The sequence below is a fragment of the Nyctibius grandis genome, chromosome 6 (genome assembly GCF_013368605.1).
Source record: "Nyctibius grandis isolate bNycGra1 chromosome 6, bNycGra1.pri, whole genome shotgun sequence".
Taxonomy (NCBI): domain Eukaryota; kingdom Metazoa; phylum Chordata; class Aves; order Nyctibiiformes; family Nyctibiidae; genus Nyctibius; species Nyctibius grandis.
Window position 1 is genome coordinate 31,678,819 of NC_090663.1, and position 23,086 is coordinate 31,701,904.

The 23,086-nt window shown below is 39.0% G+C and overlaps 1 protein-coding gene across 2 annotated transcripts in view; it reads right to left on the bottom strand.

Annotated features, from left to right (window-relative positions):
* Window positions 1-23,086, bottom strand: part of SCFD2 (sec1 family domain containing 2) — a 215,067-nt gene that overhangs the window by 159,118 nt on the left and 32,863 nt on the right. For both annotated transcript variants that reach the window (XM_068403521.1, XM_068403520.1), the window contains exon 3: window positions 19,625-19,752. In XM_068403521.1, the coding sequence (XP_068259622.1) occupies window positions 19,625-19,752 (128 nt within the window). The remainder of the gene's footprint in view (window positions 1-19,624; window positions 19,753-23,086) is intronic.

Here is a 23,086-nt window from a genome sequence, read left to right on the forward strand (position 1 = left end):
AATAATGTTAGTGATTCAAGGAACTGTCTTCTGGAGCTGTTCTTGGAAGGGACACTTCCAAGGCGTGACTCTTCAGTTTCTGAGGTGCAGTTAAGCATAGGATGATTTCACCCATTGTTTGAAAATAAACACCCCGGTGCCCATACATTGGCCTGTAGATCTCTCCTTAATAGAAAAGTATGAGGGGAGTCATTCAGGCCACATGAACACTACAGAATTAGCAGTTATTCCACCCAACATTAAAGTGCCAGCTAAACTGCTCAATCAATTTATATTTTAGAAATTATCTGTTCCAGGGTGGAAAGTCCATAGTGTCTCATCTGCCCCAAGAAAATCATCATGTGGTGATGAAAAATGGTGTCAAAAAATCATTCTAATTGCAAGTCTGGACTGAGATCCAGTCCAGGGCTAGTTTCTGGCAGCCTCTGCCAGTAACAAGTAATCTTCCTCAAGCAAACCAGACCTAAAGAGCACAGACATGTGAGATGGAGTGAGGAGGATCCTTTAACTTAAACAGGAAAAGCTTTGGTGCCAGGAAGGCACTCGGCTGAGCTGATGCTAGGCAGTTCATGGCTTACACCACTGATCATTTTATTATCTTTCCATAAGGGAAAGATCTTGTAAGACTGCCACTGTGTTTCTTCTCTGTGTTTGGTTATATCATCACTTTACAAGGCTCTCCATCTGCCTCCATCCTTTCAGTATCATAGAAATGGTGAATAAATGATTCCAACAGTGAATAAATGTTGAAAGCCGTTTCTCTTAGTTTCAGTGATACCAAGGACGGTCTTTGGAAGAGCATTTAGATTAGGGAAAGCTGCTAAATAAAGCCAAAACACACAGGCTCTTTATGTGAATTTTAACGGAAAGCATCAAACCAAAAAGTCAGCAAATTAACACACAAATCAAGCTGACACCACTCAGTAGGCCGAAGAGCTGACAAAAGGCTTCCACAGTTAGCCCACATAGGCTAAAACAGCAACCACAGCCATGTGTGTTTTTAGACTAAACACTGGAGCTTTCAGTCTTGTTTTATTTCTTTCAAAGCTGCGTCAGGCAGATTTACATGGTGATTTGAAAGTGTCAGCCCATGATGCCTTGCAGCATACCTTTGATAATGACTGCATTATTACCTATAGCAGTCCTGATATACAGTAGCATATTCAAAATCTGGTAACTTGCTTCAATTGAGAAAACATGAAGTTACCAGCCCTTCCCTCATATGAAACAGGAAAATGGGAGGGCTTTCTAGACTTCTGATTTCAATTTAAAAAAAAAAATAATTTTTCAAGAGTTTTGTTCCATGTTGTCCCTTGTGAAAGTGAATCCAGATGCAGCACTGGATCAGTCTGAGATCCATTCAGCACCATTTTAGATAAACAAATTCTTTCCCACCCTCAGAGTACCACCAAAAGGAAGTCCAGCACATATGTAAACATAAGTGAAATCCTGACCACAGTAAGTCATTAAGAAAACTTACGTTGGCATTAAAGAGTCTAGCATCTCACCTGTGATATTAACAATATCCATTAAACCACTTGGATCCAGTGTTCAAGAGTTCCAGCCAATTTATACACAGAAATCTGCCTGGACAGCTGGCTGATGAATACAACTGTTCCAGTAGATGAGGAAAAGAATTTAGGAAAGTGATTGGTGGTAATCAGCAGTTAAATGACTTTTCCTGAGGCCTAAATCCTCACTACCTTTCCTGCTGCTTGCTCACAGAGGGAGATTTCAGCACAACAGACTAAATTTAATCTAATTCCAACCCCATCAGCCTTTTATTAAAGCCCCTCTGCTGTTTCAAGTCCTTTTGTGTTGCAATGTGACAGACAGATCCTATGAAATCAAAATGAGATAGATGCCAACCAACATCATCGTATTTCAACTGTCATTTTATTCTTCTAAAGCAAACCCAGAGATTCACAGGCAGAAGATGGCAACTACTGGCAGAAAGGACTGCAGTGTAAGCGTCTTACCCCGCTCTCTTCTCTTCCTGCTCCATCACAGTCATAACTCTCTGCTCCAAAACCCTACGCCTATGCGTAGCTAGATGTCCGTGGGAGCACCAAGGTCTGACTCGTGAGGACTTCATTATGCTGACAAAGCACGTTTTTAAATTCCTGGTTATGGGAAGAAGAGGTATGACCTCAACCTCCCCTAAGGGATTTACACAAACACCAGGAATTCCATAGTCTGGGAAATAACCTTTGCCATTAATAGTTATCAAGTGTAGCATGTGTGAAACAGGTACATTTATCCCAAACTCTGTCAACTACATTAAATCACAATATAGGACTTGATAAAAATAATATCTACTGAAAGTAACATTAAAAATATGTTTCAAAGCTTCATGCCTCTTCCCAAGTACATCAGAGAGGATAAAATGAGTAGGTGGTGACTGGGAAGTCTCACAGTGAAACTCAAAAGTTAATGGAATACAGGAGGATGGGGAGCAGGGAAGGAAAAGAGTAATGCTGATAGACTGACGATGCAGGTAGTGCAGGAATTAATTTAGCTAAGAAGTTGTGAATAGCTACTTAGGAACAATAAAACTATTTGTGCACTAATGCAAGAATCTTTGGCAACAGAACAAAAAAAAATAGTGTACGGAATGAAACTGGACATTACAGAAGCAACAGAAATATGACGGACTAGGTATCAGTCTCACTACTGAAGAGCCAGTTCCATCCCGGAAACACTGCAAGTCAGTGTGATTAAGCAGCTCTGTATTTTAGTCATCTGATAAACTGAGGATAAAAAGGAAGAGATAACAGGCACTAGGCTAGACTAGGAAAAAAGAAAACTAATATTTATGTCTAAGAAATGGTGAAAATTAGCTACCTTATTAGTCTAGTGTCAGGAGTATGAAAAGCTTAAGGACAAATGTCCAAGAAAAAATACCTTACACCACAGATAAAAGTGGGATAAAATGTAAAGTAAGTTTATAAAAAAATATCATGTCAAACTGATATGTAACCAATTAATGAATTAATTATAATACACATGGATTTAGCATAGCGTTAACTCTGCCATAATCATATTCAAGGGGGAAAAGACTGGGATTAGAATTGTAAGATATCTAAGAAACTTCCGAAAGTAGATGGCAGGTAATATGCAACAGAGAAGTACTAGCATATAAAAAGAAAAGGTAAAATAAGAGTGTGCTTGTGTGCGCATGTACATATTTATAGTACAAATTTTGGAACTAACCAGTGCCAAAACAGGTGCTGTCACAAAGTTGTGAAACATCATTAATATGGAGAAAGAACAGAAGGCATAGCTGGATTGCTTTGAACATTGGACTATTGTAAGTGGGATAAAATTTAACAGTATAAAGTACAAAATTATGCATTTTGAGGCTAGGATAAGAGCATCTGTTGTAAATTGGGAATTAAAACCTGGAAATGACAGAAGGAGGAAATAATGTCTAGGCTGCCTCATTTTAAAAAAGGAGGTAAAATCTGCACCAGGTGATAAAGTTACAGTAAAAAAAGGGTGATACAAATGCCTCAGTACAAAGCTTCTCCTCCTGGAGCACTCTGTGCAGCTCCAATCACCCCCATTCCTGGAAGTTTAACTCAACATTGTGCTGCATGCCCAGAGAAGCTACTATAACGATTAGAAGGACAAAGAACTTAAGTTAGGAAAGCAAAATAGAAACGCCTGGCTGATATGGGCTCCCTGTCCCACCTGGAAAAAAATAGACATCTCTATAAATGCATGAAAAATGTTTGCATTAAGGGTCCATATTGGTACTAAAATCAATGGGCATAAATAGTGCATGAATATATTTACACAAGACATTAAGAAACATATCACTGTATCAATCAATCTTCCAATAGTGGAGACAAGAGTGGAGGCAAACAAATTTAACTTGTTCTAAGGCGGGGTTTGATGAGTGTCTAATAAGCAGTTGCATAAATACTCACAAGACTTAATTCAATACAAATAGCCCCCTCCAATCCTTCACTCCTACAATAATTAATTTGCAAACATATTGGGACATACAGATGTTGAATTCTACCTCCAACTTTCAAGAATTCAGGGCAGATCCCAAAAGAACTACAGATCATTTTTGCCAACTTTTAAATTACAGAAGCCATACCTTGTGTTCAAAAAAAACCATAATTGAAATATATGATTTTTTGTTAAATATGAAAATAGCAGCACTGAATACCTGCATCTGCAACGCTACACCATATATAAAATGCACAATTAATGCTACATACACAAATGATGATTGTGTATAGTTAGACTGAAGGGAAGAAATAATTCCACTACTAGTAGAGCAGATCACTCAAGTTAGACATACTGGGGCAGAAATTACCAGCAACTGACATTAAAGGTCTGTCAAAAATCTGTTTTTGAGTAGTGAGAGTAGCCTCAGTGGAACAGAAAGACTTTCACCTCAGCAGTTAAACAAAAAGTTAACTACACAAACCACATTTGTAGACATCAAGACACGATTCCACAGTATGACTTTTTTCCATTTTAAATTAATGCTGCAGTCTATATAGTATAATGCAGGCATTGCTTCAAGAAAATAATTATTTTTCAAGATAGATTTACTGGTAGAAATAAATTTTAAAAATTCACAATCCCAAAGTGCATTTTTTTTTTAATGTAAAGATTTATGGATGAACGAGGTGTCTATAAAGAGCAAAGGCCAGAATTATCAATGTGCTGTTCCAAACATACAGTCCTTATTTTTTCATCTAACACTTAGTTAATTATCTCCATAGGGACAAGAAAACAAGTAAAGAGGAAAGTACATTTTGTGACCAACTGAATAAATAAGAGGATGCTTTTCCAAGACTACAGGAACCGCCAAATACACATAGCTTTAAACTTGGTTCAGTTTTATGCAAGGACACAGTTTGAGCTTCACTGGCTTGAGCGCTTTTGCTGAGGTCCATTTTTCACTCGACAGAATCACGAGTAAGAAATGACCTTGGCACATGTATGTTCACAGGCGGGATTTTTCAAGGCAGTAGAGGGCTGAAAAATTCCAAATAAATTGTTTCCCTCATCCACAGTCTCAGGAATATAGACCTATCTCTCCAAGTAGCTTGCCTCTGATTGTGTCCAATGCCGGATACTTGTGAGGAATGCAGAAAGCTCTCATATTCCACAAAGCCAATTGGGCAACAATACTGCTAAGGGAGTTGGATGTTTTGCAAACTAAGTGAGTGCAATTTAGTAGGACGGATGACGCCCCTTATGTCTCCTTGTTAGTGTAATTTCCAGATGTTATTAACTCAAAATGGTTTGTACTTCTTAGGAAGTTTCAGTAATACTCTAACAGCAAGTGCCACAAAAACAATTTGATCTCAGCTTTTGTTTAGTTAACTTCAAAAGTCACCCAGTCCTTAAATTGTTAATAAAGAAGAACACCAACTACTCCCTATTCTTTGGAGAGATGAAAAGTAGGCCAGTATGAGATGCTGTTTGGCTGGCTTCTCCAGAACAATGTTCTGGACCTGAAGAGCACTAAACCTTACAGCAGACTGAAAGCAGATGTCACAGGCTTATTTCTAAGAGCATACACTCATCTCCCACAAACACACACCCATCTGCTCTGGGGCTGATAGTCACTTGTAAGCTTCTCTCCCTTTTCTGTTGCAGGAGCACTAGCATTCAGACAACCCCATGGTGACAGGTATGAGCACAAACGGCAAGTTCCCACGACAGCAACCCCAGGATAAGTCCATCTTGGGGTTCTGAGCAGCCCCTGAAGTACACTCAAAACTGCATGGCAGCGGCAGCAGCAGCCTCCTGCTGCCTGCCCCCAGGACTGGGCCACTGAGGAAGAGCTGTGACCAGCCTTCTGCCCTCGCTGTCCCTTACTGACCCCCATTGTTCCTGGCACCTTAGCAATAGCTGCAGGACACAGGCATTGGAGCTCAGCCACTCTTCCCTGCCTGTCATGGGCTTTCCAGTGCATCTCAAGTCACTCCAGAGTGACGGGCCTTCAGGGAGACAGAGCCTCTCAGCTGTCGCACGTCTGAAGGTGTGTATAGCAGTGGCTTTTGAGGAGGTAGGAGCCATCGACAATGGTGATAACTATGCTAAGGTTTAGCAAATTCTGGAATAGAGGTATACACCCAGAAGAAATAAAGCTGGACTATTTACCACTCAACTAACGCTTGCCATGTGAGCTGAACATCTAACCCAACTTGGCCTCAGTCTCATCAGCTGTAACATTGAGTTAGTTATCTCAAAAGCAGTTTATTATTCATTACTAGATGTGTATGATATCATTAAAACCTTGTTTTAACAGTGTTCCTCTACAGAGAACTTATATTCGCACAAGTGCCATAAGCTATTTTAGCCTCGTCTCCTAATTAGCCTCAGTCTTTCATTACAAAACTGAAACCATGCTTAAATATCAGTTCTGTTACTATTCTTTCGAAATTCTTTTACGTGCCTTAAAACAAATAAAACCCAATCAATTAGGTGGAACAAATGTAATTAAAGCACTCTAATATAATCATAAAGATTTTCAGTTCTAAGCACCTAAATACAGATGCCTAAATATGATCCCACTTATGATTTAGGATTCCTAGATTATCTACAGTTTCAAGTTCCCCGGTACATTCAGAAGGCTTTGACAAACATAACTGGTAGCTTAGGTGTCTCAATATGGATTGATAATTTTTTCTTTTTGGTCCTTCAGAGCTTCATTTTTAAATGTATGGCCACTTCAACCCATTATTTCCTCCTTTGTGCACTCTACCATTCAGTTTCCCCTTTTCATTGTTAAATCAGTATGAATAAAAAAAGTAACAACCACCTCTAGCCAGCATCTACAATATTCTCTGGTTGCCCTCCCAAAAATTAAAGCAAATTTCAGAACTGTTTGAACAAATAGGTGAAATCTTATCTTCCAGAATTAAGCCTCCTATGAGTCGCTATCTGTATTAAACTTCCAATTAAATAGTGGTATACTAGAGTGTCCGAAATCCCCTTTTTAACCTTGACTAAATATGTATCATCGTCATATTTTGTTACGTTATTTTTCACCTTTTCCACCAGGTTAATAAATACTAAGTACTAGGCCCCAACCAGAGGGTCTGCAGCCCTGAAAAAACAGTAATCCTTGAAAACAGTAATTCACGGCGACTATAAAGCGACTTGAAATCTGCAAATTTAGTTGAATTATCTCCTGGATGCTTTAAACTTCTTACAAAAATGAATCAACTTGTTTGTCTTAAAATAACATGCCCAAAGGATTTCAGGTGGCTCACGCATGTCCTCATTTAGCACTAAGACATATGTTTTCAGACACTGAGTACTTCATCATGTTCTTGGCATGCTGTCCCAGAGAGAGGGAGGTCGTTGTTCTTCTATGGTACATTATTCACAGGACTGATTGTCTCTCTGATGATTTCTGGAAGACTTCTGCCGCTGAGAATACCCTAACAATCATTTTGGGTGGTAAGTAAATAAATAGGGATGGAAAACATGATGATGTGTGAGTATGTACATATGTAATTCACCATGTCTCTTGTGTAACAAGTCATCCTTTGTGAGACTGAATGATGAAGCTTATACAATTATGCCAGGAAAAAAAGCACTGGGCAAGCCACCCGGTTTTACCGTATTGCCACGTTCCACCTCAAGTCTTACACTTAAGGGAATTCACAAGCACACCAGCACGTACTCTGTCTTTGGTTTAAACCCGCCGGCACGGGCCGTTCTCAGTGACGCTTCACTCCTTTTACTTCTGCACCACTTTCAGCTACTTTCTACAAGTTTGCTCCCCTCTTTTTTTAACATGATGGCTCCTTTCTTAATGAAAGAAGTTCTGAAGCCCTTTCTGTCATCTCGTAAGACACAGAAAGCACGGGACTTAGCGCTGATGTCCACAACTGCCCCAGTGTCCCAGCAGAGCGCAGGTGCCACATGTTTCTGTTGTGTGCCAAGCAGACACCAGAATCTGCATCCCCCAACCCATACTTGTGAACTCTGCTGCTGATGTCAAACACAGTCATTAGGGGTGGCACACCCTATTAAATGAAGATATCACAGCGCATATGTAGAGCAAGTTGTATCTTATTTCCAAGCAGGCTGCTTCCCTACAGATATAAATAACAGCAATTGCAGGAAATGTCCTTTTCTTGGACCTTAAGAATAAGCGTTTTATTTTTCACCCAGGTTCAAAGAGTCTTAAGGGATCTGCTCCTGTGTTTTCAACCATGTCTTGATCATCACAAATGGACAGTCTACAAGTACAGTGCCTTTATTTAAAAAAAAACACCCTTCAAATTCAAAACTTCAAAATATTTTTTTTCAAGACAGAGAAGATATAATAGAAGTCAACATCAGCAAAATAAAGTAAGCTTAGAGAATAAAAGAAATCTCTGATATTTATCTGTAAAAAAAACTAATAAATTTTAGCAGAGAACAGAAGATGGCAATATAATTACTTTGTTTCAGGAAATGGCATCACTATTCAGTAACTAACTAACAGTATTTTTAATGGTTTACTTTTATAATTTTTTTATTTATATTTTTATATATATTTTAAAAAACATCTTATTTCTATACAGCAGGATTACTGATCTAGCTTTATACCTACTACTGACTAATGGGTAATCAAAAACTGAAAGAAGCATTTCAACCTTTCCTGGGCAATTTGGTTTGTTTGATATAAAAGTTGTTTGTTTAGGCACGTTAGAAACACTGTGACTCATTACAGATTCCAGCCAATGACAAAGTGCTGTTACTTATGACATCTCTCAAAACAATACTAGTTAGTAGTTTCTGCATTAAAAATCAGATAGCGGTTATACCTATTCCAAAGCTGATTAATCATTTTAATTGAATTAACCAGACCTTAACATCTGTTTGCAATTCAGAGATCCACAATTCACAGTTTATGCAAATAAAACTGTTATTTCTACAACGTATTCTATTTCTGTTATGCTTATATTTTAAACCTCTAAATATTAATTACATCTACTTACAATCTGCATTGTTCTCAGAGGAGATTATTTGACTTGACTCTAATATCTCTAAATTAATATAAAAATTATGAGATTGTGTGATGAATCATGGTCAGAATACTCTTAAAAAAGACAGTAATTTAAAAGTCTTTCATAAGCTTTGTAAAGTATGGCTGTAAGCATTAGGAGTGAAGCTTCACATTTACGATAATCCTTTAAGCATGCTCTAAAATAAACTTAACACATTTGCAAGTAAATGCTATTGAAATTTTTAAGATTTTAACCCACAAAGTCATTTCCTCTTAAACATACACAGTGTAAAAATTAATAACAAGGTACATTTACATTAAATCTTTGTTTCAAAACTTCACAAATGTTAATCTGTATAGATTTACTCCCAACTATTGTGAACATTATGTAAATTGTCTAGAGAAAGACTACCATTAATATAAGCTTTTCACAGTACTTTTACTAAGACAAAAAGACTTCGTACTGAAGTTCATATAAGCTTTGCAGTATTACATTAGCAAAGAATATAAATAATGAAATTATATATTTGCAGAACTCCTGCAAGAGCAACACACTTCTGTTTTCTTTTAAATTTTTAAGAATTATCTTCAACTCTAATCACAACCAGACATAGGAGGAGACCTGGCCACAAGTTCATATTTAAGTGTTTGGGTTTACTGTCTACAACAAAAATTGAAATTTAAAGAAAAAAAAAAAAAGAAAGAAAAGAAAAAAAGGCCTTGATTCAAAAATTCCAGACATATAGAAGGACTATTGTCACCACACTCCCTTCTTAAAAGGAACAGTAAGGTTAGCCAAGTAGTCCTGCATCCATGTGCAACTACAATTTAATCAAAGATAACATACTACCAGCGTATTTCTCTGTTGCGCACCACTGCACAGGGTTCTATGTTTCGCTTCCATCTGCTAACTGTTTTATAGCAGTCAAGTGTGAAGTAAATGAGGTATGAGACACAACTATGACATATTTTAAAATTTTATTGGGGCTTGAACCATTACCCATCTTACACCACAAGAGACTATTTAGCATGCAGCAGATTATTCACTGAACAATGACAGGGCTAAAGAGACAAAAATACCTTTACTGAAACTTTGTAAACTAACTTAACCTAGGAACTATTACTTCTGCAAGAATATTAAGTCACAGAATAAAACAACCTTAAAAATATAACAAGAGGTTAAAGTAAAACATGGTACTTGCTACTTCAGAGCCAACTGAAGTCTTTCATTTAATTTCAAATAAGTGTGAGTAGTCCCAATATTACCCTTCTTGGGTTTTTAAGGTAAATTCATATGATGCATAATGCAGTAGTCTAGTCAGTAAAAACAAAGAAAACAACAAAAAAAACAAAACACTTCGACGACAAAAAAAAACCCACACTCATAACAAATCTCAGCAACATTTGATTTCCTAAACAAGAACAGCAAAAAGCCATTTACAGTCACCTGCAAGGAATACCTTCCTAAAATACTGAGGGAGAAATTTTGCCTCCAAATAAACGTATTGCAATAGAGGAAGTACATGATACTTTACAAAACTTCTTTTTTTCCCTAATACTATTCTGAGTAATTTCAGTTTTGGATTAAAACATCTCTGCTAACCTGTTTTGTTTAAAATTTATTTCATTTCATCCTAAGTGCACTTCACATTACCTATTGCAGTCTCCTTCTCTAAATTAGGCATGTTTCCTTTAACCAGAAGGCAGGACTTAATAACTCCCAGGACCACTTCCAAACCCATTCCCAAAAGCTGTAGCTGTTGTTGCAGTAGGAGAACCCAGTGGGGTTGCACATTCCACACCATTCTTTTCATCTCAACAATTAAGATGAAGATGCGATATTTCAAGGTATTTTTTTCTGTAAATGATACAGATGTTCTATCAACATTTTTTCCTCTCTTCTCTCCTCAGTGAAATAGATTTTAGTGCAGACATTTCCCCATAAAAACCTGCACTTTAGGGGTCAAACTTATACTCTGCCATTAAAGATAGACAGACCAGTACAGAAATAACAGGTAGATGTGAAGTGGTGTTTCCCCCAAGTCATAAAGGAGCATAACCTACTGAAATACCATTTAAAGGTGTGGAGAAAGGAAAGGTGAGAGCCAGAAGGAAAGAATCTGGTAAGCTGTTTAAAAGAAAAAGAATTGACTCTATTGGCTGAGCAGCTACGAGATCGACAGAGCTGGGTAAGAACCTTCAGCTACCTACAGACGCCTTCATCGCTTTAGACCTACCTTCTTCCTCATGAAATATATTGCACTGCTCCACCAGTTAAGAGTTCCTTCACTTTTAACTCATTGGTATTAAAGAGTCCCAAGTCTATGTCTGGACCTGGCACAGTAACTCTTTTTCAGTCCTCGAGCTCTTGCCCAAATAAAACAAATACAGTTAACAACAGCAAGCTTAAGTAACTGCACATAAGAAATCCTCTCATTTTTATGTATTATTTCCAGTGTTTGAGCAAAAGACCAACAAGGAGGATTAAAGTTTATTATTTGCTAGCACAGTATTTCAACATTTGGGACACAGCAGCTTCTAGTTCTTTTCAACTGTGGAAACAATAGCACTCACTAACACATTTCAGGGATGCCTGTAGACGCTAGCAAGTCTTTTGCCACATCCAACATGCCGTTTTGCAGTTATCAACGTCCTTTTTTTTCCCCCAGCCTTTATTTCAACTTCTCCTGTGTTTCTTTCATTCGCAATAGTCTAATAGTGGACCTGTGACCTAAATCCCTCTAAAGTTCAGGATGAAATGTGTCTGTCAAGTTGAACATGAATCAGTTGTATGCCCTTGCAGCAACGGAAGCGAACCATATACTAGGTGGCACCAGCAGAAAGGCAGCCGGCAAGCAGAGGGAAGTGGTTATAACCCTCTATTTAGTACTCATGAGACAGCATCTGGAGCATTGTGTGGAGTTTTGGGCTCCACAGTACAATACACACTAGAGTGGGTCCAGTGAAGGACACTAAAATGGCTTAGGGGGCTAGAGGAAATGATGCACAAGGAATGGCTGAAGGAGATGGGCTTGTTTAGTCTCAAGAAATTAAAGCAGGGAGGGGATCTACTTCCTGTCTTCAAGGACATAATGAGTGATTACAGAGGAGACTAAATCAGACATCTTGGAGGTGTACAGTGAGAGGGCAAGAAGCAATGGCCACACACTGCAGCAAGTGAAAAATCAAACTGTACATAAAGGAGAACATTTTCTCCACAAGAGAGGTTAAGACTGATGCAGGGTACCCAGACAGGGTGGGGAACTGCCACCCTTGGACATACTCAAAACTCAACTCAGCTGAGCAAAGTCCAAAACATCTAGTCTAACTCTTAAGCTGTCCCTGTTTGAGCAGGGGGTTGGACTAGATGACCTCCAGAGATCCCTTCCAACCCAAAATTATTCTACAATTCATCCATATTTGTTGACACTGCTCATTCTGTGCTAAGCTGCAGGCCGTCATCAAAAAGGGAACATTTCCTGTCAAGCCTTTTCAGTTAGCTTCATATTACAGAATTCTTTCTCTGGGATGCGCTTGATAAGAAAGGATGCATATCTGTCTCTCAAAACGAGCCTTCTGACACTGTCTTATCTTCCTCTTTACCACTAAGCCTCTGACACACTGTTGCCTCCACACTAACAGCAATTTCCAAGCCCAGTAAGCACTCCATTCACTGCTCAACCTGCACAGGATTCAAACCACGAGCATAAGTATTTGCTCGCACCTCATAAAGCACACATTTCTTTCAACTATAGGAACCTATATGTGCTAGACTGAAGAAGAAGGGATGGAGAATAAATTGCAAAATACGCACATGGACATGACACCTCATACAGTTCCAGTTATTCTAAAGTACGTTTGTTTTCTCTTTTGAGCAACTGTTTTGTGTTCTCAAGGATGCTACCCTATGTATCAGCAGGTGAGACTGGAAAAGGAACTGACCCACCACTTTGCTGAATTCAGCATCCAACTTTGACAGAAGCATAATGATTAGTGCAAAGATGGCTCCATAGCTGGTGATGCTTCTAAGCAACACTACACACAAATGAAGTGTCACTTACAGATGAAAAACAAATTGTTCTGCTCCTGAACATCTCTCCATCTCAGCTACTTTGTCACATCTCCTGAAAAACAGAGAACTTTATTGGCAGAAATATCAGTATCCTTCATCCTTTCTGTTACATCTAACAGGTTACAGAGATGACTTGAAAAGTTCAGTTGCTGAAGAAAAACAGCAGAAGGCTACATACTCTCTGCACATCTGGAGCTTGGAGCAACACCTCTGTCCTAGACTGGCAAAACCAGATGAGTGTCAGAAGATGGGATCTATTTAGTTAGGTGAACACTCTGACCATACTCAACAGGGTTGAAACACTAAACTTCATCCTCATGTAATACTGCAAGGTGAAATGGCCATAATACCATTTTCTTTCTGCAGTTCACAATGTGGTAGTGACTACTCAGAAAGACCACCGTCATCAAGAGTTATCAGGGGAAGCCTAACTCCACTATACTCAAAGAGCATTCCCCTGGGTATGCAAAGGCCTATACAGAAGCCCCCCAAATAAGAATGTTTCTGAAACATTCAGAAACACTTCAAACTTTTCAAAAACATTTAGCACTCTGATAAGCAAAAAGCCTTCCTGCCTCTGGGGGTGAGTGATGCAATAGAACAGCTGCTATACTGACCATCACTGAGACTGGGAACATTTGCTTCAGGTCAAGACAACGTTTTTAGTTGCACTACAGGGAGAAATCAGGAACTCTATATTGCAACAGGCTGGAAAAACCAAACCCACTTGGCTAGATAGTCCCACTCTGCAGGACTTCTGTTACTTTTCATGAGGCAAAGAGCAGACTAATTTAACTCAGAAACTGCCTACTCAGGATCCAGGCTGTGCAATGGAAGGAGTTCAGGTCTGACACAAGCAGCATCCCCTCTCCTTGGAAAAATGCCATGAGAACACTAGTGAGCTCTTGGAGCCGCACTGTGAGACCCACCATCAGGAATTGGGGACTCCTCAGGCTAAGGCAGGCCTGTCTCAGTCGAGTTGGTACAGGAAGCCTCCTGCTTCATAAGGATGCCTGGAGGGGAACTTTGGCTGCTGCCTCACTGATTCTGCAGCTTGCTCCCCCAGTGGGTTTGGAGACCAGGTAAACAGGCAACAGAGAAACATACATAAACATCCCAAGAACCAGGCTACAGTATGATCTCCTCTCTGCATAACAGGGGGCCATAGTGTCTCCCAGGCCCAGCTGTTATCCAGATACCCATCACTTACCCAGCGACGCGCTGCAGAAGTGATTTAAACAACACACAGACCGCTTTGAGGCCTGAAATGCTGATCAGCCTTCTCCTCCTTCATAAGGACCTCAAACCCAGACTGACATTGTCTCATTAGTTGTCTCTATCACAGAATTGTCCTAATGGTTGGCCAGGGTGGATTTTAGCTATCTGAGATTAGCTGTGATTTATCTGGAAAGATATGTATGCACTTATCTACTTTATTTCAGCTCATTTTCTTAGTGGGTAGCTTTTATCCCTAAAGTTTATTCCAGAAATTGATCGTATTGAATGGTTTTACATTGATCTTGTCAAGAACAAATAGCATATTAAACACCGTTACAGTTCAATGCAACTTTTCATTTAAAAAAAAAATGCACATTTTATATTTTCTATATTCTTTTTGTTTTCAGATAAGGTATTCATCTACGTTTTCCTGTCCATTTTAAGGTACTTTTCTAACTCAAAATGGTATTTCATATCTCCAGGTTAAAATTTCAGGATCTTCCCATTTCTACTCAAATTTTAGAGTTCAACTCAACCCATGCAAACCAGCCCATCTGAAAAAGTTATAGTACTCCTCTTTACTTCACAAAGCCTGATCCTTTGCTAATTTTGTAGTGAGCTTGATTTTTAAAATTGTATTTGTACAGCTCAAATGGAAAGAAACCAAAAGGCTTTTCTTCTGCTAACAAGGGCTCGTGTAACAGCACACTGCACTTTGTTTCTGTTACTATACCAGTGTTTCAACTTCCATCAGTCTCCATGCCAGTAAAAAGACACAATAAAGGAATTCAGGCTCGATCAAGGTTTACTGTGCTCTTTTCAAACAGAAGAGCAAGGGTGTTTCTAAAGCCACAAAAGAACTTTTGTAGCAAAGTTTTTACTGCTGCCAAATACTATGCTAACAGCGAAGTTTTCAACACGATTCATGGGCTGCCGTGTTCAGGAGATGATTAAGATATGCATCAAACCTATGAAGAACGGAATGGGAAGTAGAGGAACAGAAACACCAGCAACCTTTCCGCTGTACTGTAAGCCAGGCTGCTGCCTCAGAGCAGAACTCCTTACAGTCACTTACTTCATGAGCTGAGCAGAAGTAATCCCTTTCCAGTATTTACAATCTCACTTGAATTTAGCACAATGCTATAAATCTCATCAAAAAGCTATTCTGATGACCTTCTAAACTGTCTTTCAAAGAGCTTTTCAAATAGAGACTTAATTCTTTAAATAAAATAAATTTCTTTAAATGCTGGGATTTTTATTATGCCAAAATAATTTACATCTACACATTTATACCTACACAATGGGATATCTGACCAGAACTTTGCAAATATTTATCTTCCCCAGATATTTATCAGCATTCACTTGGGGACCCAAAACACAAATGCAACTGCCTCAGAGGCAAAATGGAGCTGACATAGTTCTTAAAAACCATTGTTTGTTGGGTTTTGTTTTTTTTTCAAGTGTGTGTGTGTGTGTGTGTGTATATATAGATATGGAATATTTTAATGCCTCTTTATTTAAATTGACATCTAGCAAAAGAGAGCTCCATCTGTTTACATGCAAACACATACTGGTTTGGGAAATGTATCTAGCTGAAAGGGTTAAGGCAAAACTTAGATGTAACTACTATGTTAGTAACATGGTTTCAGTTCATTTATAGTATCCTGTAAAGAAGGGGCTCAATGCCAGCACGCCCACAGTAAGCAATAACAAACAAATACTCCCCAAAAGTCAATACTGGCAGCATTACTAAGCTCCACAGGAAATTACATCTTCAAAACACATATACCCATGTTACGTATTTATGGATGGAACAGATTAAACAGTAAGTAAACTGGATGTAGCACACAAAGCCTTTATGCTGGCTGGAATTCTGCACAGTGCTTTGCCTGCCTTCTCCAGGGTTGACCTCAGAAAATCAAATATGCTACATAACCATACAGCTCATGTCTTGTTCTGTAAGGAAAGGGCAAAGTAGCTCCATCGTTTTGTGTTCTACTTGGTTTTACAGACCATCACTTGGCACTTTGTCTCCCTCTGTGATGCGGTTTCCTCAGACTTGCAATTCTTTAAAAAAGGAACAGGATTTTAAAATGCTTGCAATGAACAGTTCTGAACAGCTTACCAGCCTGTGTCACTTGCTGAAGTTTGTACCGACAATGTGGTTCTTTCACAAAGTGAAATGACAGATAAAATATGCACTTTCCTCAGACATAAGTGGAAGAAAAAAACCCACATATCTTCCTTGAAGATGGTATAAGACCACTTAATGGCCCACCTGAAAACCTGAGTATGAGACGGCTACAGAAAAAGGAGAAAATCCTGCTCTGTTTACAAATGTCATGAACATGGTCTTAAACTTGAAGCTGGGCTTGCTCCAGGAGTCCATCCACCAAAACTTTCAACAAAATGTTGCCAGCTCATCTTCAGCCACCTTCTTTCCACATTGATCCCTTCTGAAACAGTCAATAGGACTTCCAGACATCCCCACTACCGCTTTTCTTGATACAACTAATAAAATGAATATGCAAACCAAGAACACCTGAAAGCAGTGCTCCAATCTACTCAGCTCAAATAATGCGGCCAAAATTGTTGATTTCCTTTATTTCTCTTTCTTCTCAGAACTCTTCTCTCCACTCCTGCTGATTTCAATGGGAGAAGATGGAGTTCCCAGTGGCCTGCAGACATTTGGGGGTGTTGGGGAGAAGACATGTGTCCCCTTCTACTGTTCTCCTACTCTCCTTCCCTCTCAAGTGGGGGAGGACACATTCAGAACATATCAGAAAGCAAAAGCTTGAGCCATGTGTCCTCCCACAACCGTCAGAGCTCCTGTCACATGCAGCCAGGCAGAGAAAGAGGAAAGCCAGGTTTCAGGCACGTTGCTTGCAGAGGAAACATGGGCAAGCACACACACACCTCAGAGTAATGAGCAGCCTTTCAAAGCACAGAAAACAACAGAATATATTTTCCTTGCACTGAAAATACAGAAACAGGATGGGATCGAGTTTCTCATGACTGCACAGGGCTCCCATGCTGCCAGTGTCACACGTGATGCAGTTTTTCAGCCAGGTGGCCACTGCAGGAGGGCTCGGCTACACCAAATGGAATTCAAAGCTTTGCTTTCAAATGTAATTCACTCCTTATTTCCAAGGGGGGAAAAGGCAAAAAAGTAGTAGTAAGGGAAATACTCTTACCATCTGACACAGCTGGTCTTAGTAAAGAGAGTAAGAGGCAACTTTTATGCTAGAAAAACTCTCTGACATTTAATATTAGGGCCATAAAAAACTCAGAAAGTACCCTAAGTGTTGTGAAAACCAGTGTGCAATTCACCAAGGTCTTCTGATACAGGCAGAACCTGAGGTAAAATCATAAAAACCTCAAGTCTAAGCACAGAGCAGAGTGAAAGCATTTTCCTTCTCTCCAGCCAGTTGCCTCATGCCACAGCTGCAGTGGAAGGAGCCTTTTGACTAAACACAATAATCGAGGCCAGAACGGGCCACCAGAATTTTTTGTTCTTAGGAAAAGCAGCAATTGATAAACAACACGATTTCCAGCTTCCCTACAGAGAACTAAGATGTTCTATAGCATGATGAATGAGCAATGAATGCTGTAAAGATGCAGATCTGTTCTAAAAAGTCATTAATAAATGTCATTGGACAATGAGACATCTGGGCGCGAGTTTCAGGTTTTCTGCATTTAAGCTCAATAAGAAGCTTTGATTTTGGTGACTGTAGTGCCCTCCTTTCCTTTTTTCTCATTTTATCCCTGTTTATCATTTACAAGACTGCCTTGAATTGTATTTCACCCTTTGAAGTTCAACTACAAAGTTAACATCTGATCATGATTCCAGTGCAAGACAAATACACAATCCACAAAATAAATAACAGATTTCCATAAACATTAGTAAATTACAGCTACACTTCAACAAAAAACAAGTCTCAAGCACTAGAGTGTCAGAAATTTGTTTCACCAACAACTCTTAAATGTTTCTACATAGCGCTCTATTGGGCCCACGAACGTCAGATGTTTAGGCTGCCATCAGTACATGTCAGCTCATATGGTTAAGAACCAGGTTACTGCAGCCTTCACCAGATACCACAGGAAGGGGACACAGGAAAGAGTGGCTAATCTAATCATTCACACAAAGCAGCAAAGGTGGTGGATGGATCATTACACCCCTCAAAGATGGGAAATAATTACTTTTAAAACAAAGCTGAATCTTAACATTATAATCTTTTTTTAAAGCATATGTAATCGAAAAACAGCGAGAGCTTCTTAATGTTATTATAGTGAATACTCACACACACATCAGTGAAAGCTTAAACAAGATTTTATTGTTTACTGTGTCTTACCTCCTTCAGAAAACTTTGTAATAGCCCTCCCACAGCTGCTCCTTTTCCATTTCTTCAAAACAGCTTACAGCATTACTGTTGCAGAGATCTAGTATTTCTGATTAATAATCTACTAAATGCATGCTCTAGGTATTTGTAAAGACCATACAATATATGAAATGTTATAGTTGTTAAGAGTTCATGAGTTGGCTGTATATCTAATTCTTCTATAATATCTTGGCAGTTTACTCTGGTATCCCAGATAAAAGCCTATTACTCTTATTCCATGAGGACCTTTCTCTCTTGATGAAAAGTTCAGCATAAAATAGTCTTAGGATACATAAAATGCAAAAAATTATTGCAGTAGAAAGCAATACCAGTTTTTATAAGCCTAACATTATATCAATTCTTGCATTTCACTGAGTATGGTATATAGTGAGAATGAGGTTCTAAAAAAGCTATTGAAAGTCACTATGTTATAATCTGTATCTCTAATATTTTGAAGAATTCAGATTTAAAGAGCCCAGACATGTTTTCAGCTTAAACTCTCTTGAGCCAGGCAGCCTTGCTTCACATAAACCTCACTACCTACGTAATGTAATCACCACCTGTATAATGTAATGATATGTAAGATCGCACAACTTCCCTCAGATCGGCTGCTATTTACAGTGCCTGCTTTCATGAGACAAATCCTGCTGACTTTTTAAGAATACACAAATTCTCATGCTTTGCAGAATAAACACAAGCAGCACTGCTAACTATTTGCATGCCTTTAAAACCCCCCTTCATAGAACTCCATTGCTTCACCGCTGCTCTCAATCTTGTTAAGGTGGTTGTATTTAAAAGAAAACACTTCCCTCTCACTTATATACCAGAAAGATTCTATGGTAGCCACGATGCTCACTTGAAATCTCTTGACAAGGATGGGGTAAATTTTCCACAAGAGGGTTAAGCAGAAGAAGAGGAGCTGACATCATCTTTCCCATTACCACTATCCAGGGAAGGGTATGTCACACTACTCACCCATGCTCATCTTAATAGGTAAATGTTCTCTGCTTGCAGCCTCCACAAGGTGTCTCCTTGCCTCCATCACAGCTTCCTTTTGTTTGAGGTTCATGAAGGACTCCCAGAGAGCTTTGGCAGCTAGATCACTATAAGAAAATGACAGGGTTACACTAAACATTGCTTGAATAATGGAGTAAGCTTAAGACAACATTTATATTTTAAGATGAGTGCTTCTACTTAGTAACTGCTCTGAGGTGGGCAGGATACTAGCAAGAATAAAGTGATATAAAAGCTTGATTTTTCTTAGTGGAGCAGTTGCTACAGTTTTACAGAAAAAAAAAACACCTAGATTTTTTGCTACTAATTATAATGTGTTAGAATTCACATATAATAAATAAGTATGTCAGCCTCAAAGTAACCACTACTGTTCAACCATGGGAATACCAGAAACAGTCCAAACTTCTCCAGTTACCAAAAAGCTATGGAAAGGATAGGCTCTTAACTTCCTCATGAGAGTTTAAATCCCAAAGCCAATACTTCCAACGCTGAAGGCTGTTGGTATGATTTGATAAACTACCATCACTTTGGGTTTCATGGATTCTCCTTACATGAAAAGGATAATCCACAGCAGAATGTAACTGTCCTTATGCTTTCTGTATTTACAGATTTCCTTTTTATTGTTGCTGTTGCTAAGCTTAAATTAGGAATTTGTGTGGCTCATCCCCACTCAGTCCACTGTCAGTCTTCTCCCTCCTCCAGGACACTGCATTTGTTGCTGTTATGAATGAATTCAGTGTTTTCTCGGTGGGGGGGAGGAGAAGGGAGGAAAAACCCTTGCCTGGGGCAAAAGCCACACATTGGGATTAACTGTGTTGGATTTTTTTTTAATTCATTTTCTTTTTTAAACAAAAAGCTTCCCTCTGGTTCTTCCTCAGGAGACATTTAACTCCTAAACGCATTTTGATGACATTTACAACATGCTTATAAACATGCCAAAACAAGCTTTGTTTCACAGAAAATAAAAAAAACCCAACAATTCATTTGATACCTGTTACAGAGCAGCTGTGCTCACGCTCTGCTGCAACAGCAGGGCTGTATTTAGCAAACCTGTGCTATCTCCCAAACCAGGTAAGAGGATTGACAAGCCCCACTCCTGTCATCCCAGGAACCCACATCCTCTGTCAAAGCCTGAGTGGGTGGAAGGACTGTGGGAAGAAAGTCGAGTTACCCTTCTTCTGAACAAACCACAAATAAATAGGAAGAGCAAATTTCATCCTATTGCGATGCTTTAAGAAAGGAAAAATCAGATGATCTAACACAGTCTTTCCATTTCTCTTTCACATAGAGCAACTTGACCTTCTTCCAGTGACAGAGGCAGGAGGCAGAACATCCCAAAGCAGCCAGGGCATCTGCAGCAGCTCCCCCTTCTCCATCGCCAAGTGTGATCTGAGCACTGATGCTGCACACTGTTCATGGGCAGCAGCTCCAAGGGGATTCCTCATGAGAAAAAGCATGCCAATTTATAATGTATGATAGTGCAAGAAACCAGAAAGAGATTCCCAAAGCAATTAGATGCTTCAACACAATCCACTTTAAGCAATGGATCCTTGGGTATGCTATTTTTACAGACTAACTCAATTATTACGAGTCAGTCTTACCCACCCAGCATCACTTTTAAAGGCAGTCTATTGATCGTGTTCACATCACATTCACAGGGTATGTCTCACTGTCACTTACAATTGTGCCTGAGGTTTGGACTATTAACTAACACCGCTTTGCCTGTTAATTAATCCCCCCAAACATGCAGTTCCAAATACAAATCTATAGAGATCAGGAATCAGGCCTAAAACAGCAGGAAGCTAGTTTTAAAAAGACTTTATTTTCCTATTTGAAAGAAAAGTCAAGCTTCTGTTTTCTAAAATTTTAACCTGTTCTCATTTTCCCAGTTCTCCTCTTCACCATATATATGAGCAGACAGTCTCACATAAACAGACACCAGGAGCTAAGACTTTAAAACAAAGGAAAACAAACAACATAAGGAAGCTAAAATAAAAGTCTCCGAAATTTTGCACAGGTTTCCATAGTCTCATCTTTCTCACTCCTGTACTTCATAAAGATATTTAGCAAGTAGTAATGTGTGGAAAATTCATCCCAAAAGCATCTATAGACCTCAGTAAGAGTCAGAATGTACGTGATAAGGTTGCACTATTTTTCTACCTGTTGTCCTTCCTTGCTGCTCTCCCTTTCCACACCAGGTGGTGATCAGTCCTGTCAATTTAGACCAGAAGGTCTATGAAAGCAACATATACTATACTTATATAATCACTACTACAAGTTCCTGCTTCATCTAGTACTTCTACTTGCATCTAGTTTAAACAATAAAACCCCTCCAAAATAACAGATCAATTATTTTAAACTAAAAAAAAAAGTAAGAATGAGTCGTACTAATACACTGAACCAAAATAGCGGGGGGAGGTTTGCTTTTTGCTTTGTAAACTCTTTCTTTGCCCTTTAGACACAGCAGGTTTTCTTTAATCCCAAGGACCTAAATTTGCACGACCCCTGAGGGTTGTGCTTTAGCACACCAAAAATAGCAAAAAGCAAAACAACTGTGGTACAGCCTAAAAGCAGATGGGGGTCAACCACACTCTTGTATGCTTAGATCTCTCTGTAATCCATTGAGTTTCTGTAGAAGACATTTTTCTTCCCGCTACTTTGCGGAATACCTAGTGGTTTAGGTATCATACATAGAACAATATATAAACAGGATGAGCAATATATATTAATAGGTCACATACATAGCCAACTGACTAGGTCAATCCACAGGAAGTAACAGTTCCTGTGCTCAGCCTTTTTTTTTGGAAATATAATAGGGAAAAAGAGCAACAAAAGTACTTGTATGTGTTCTGCTGAAAACACTTTTCCCACTCCCCCTCTACTAAACCTTCAGAGAAGGGCTTTTGCTTTGAACAACGGCCCGTTCTTTAACTCCATCAATGACAAGACAGGAATGGCTGCTGGGAATGAGTCAGTAAGATGCAGCACAGGGCTCTGGCGTTGCCTCTTGCCTGATCTGAGAAGTTACCACAGCATTTTCCTTTTAGAGATTTCTAACACTCGGAAACAATATTATCTTATCTTCCCCTTTTGGTGAGACATTTGTCTGCGACTGCCTTCCAGCTCTTGTCATGGTGCCCTTCCCCTCCTCTTTTTCCCATCTGCAGTTCCTCTGCTTTGGTCCAAATGCCCTAATCCAATGACACTGGTGCTGTAATCAGTGATTTGTATGGGATCCAGTATCCCAATTCAAATTTCTCCTTCCTCTTGCATTCCTTGACTTCCCAAGGATTATTTATTGATTTTACACGTTATCTAGGGAACTGCTGCACTCTGAAAGTAGTTTTCTGAAACTAAGTCGATTTTTTTAAAAAATATTTTATGCATTACAAAACCTTTATAAAGATATTGTCTGAATCATGT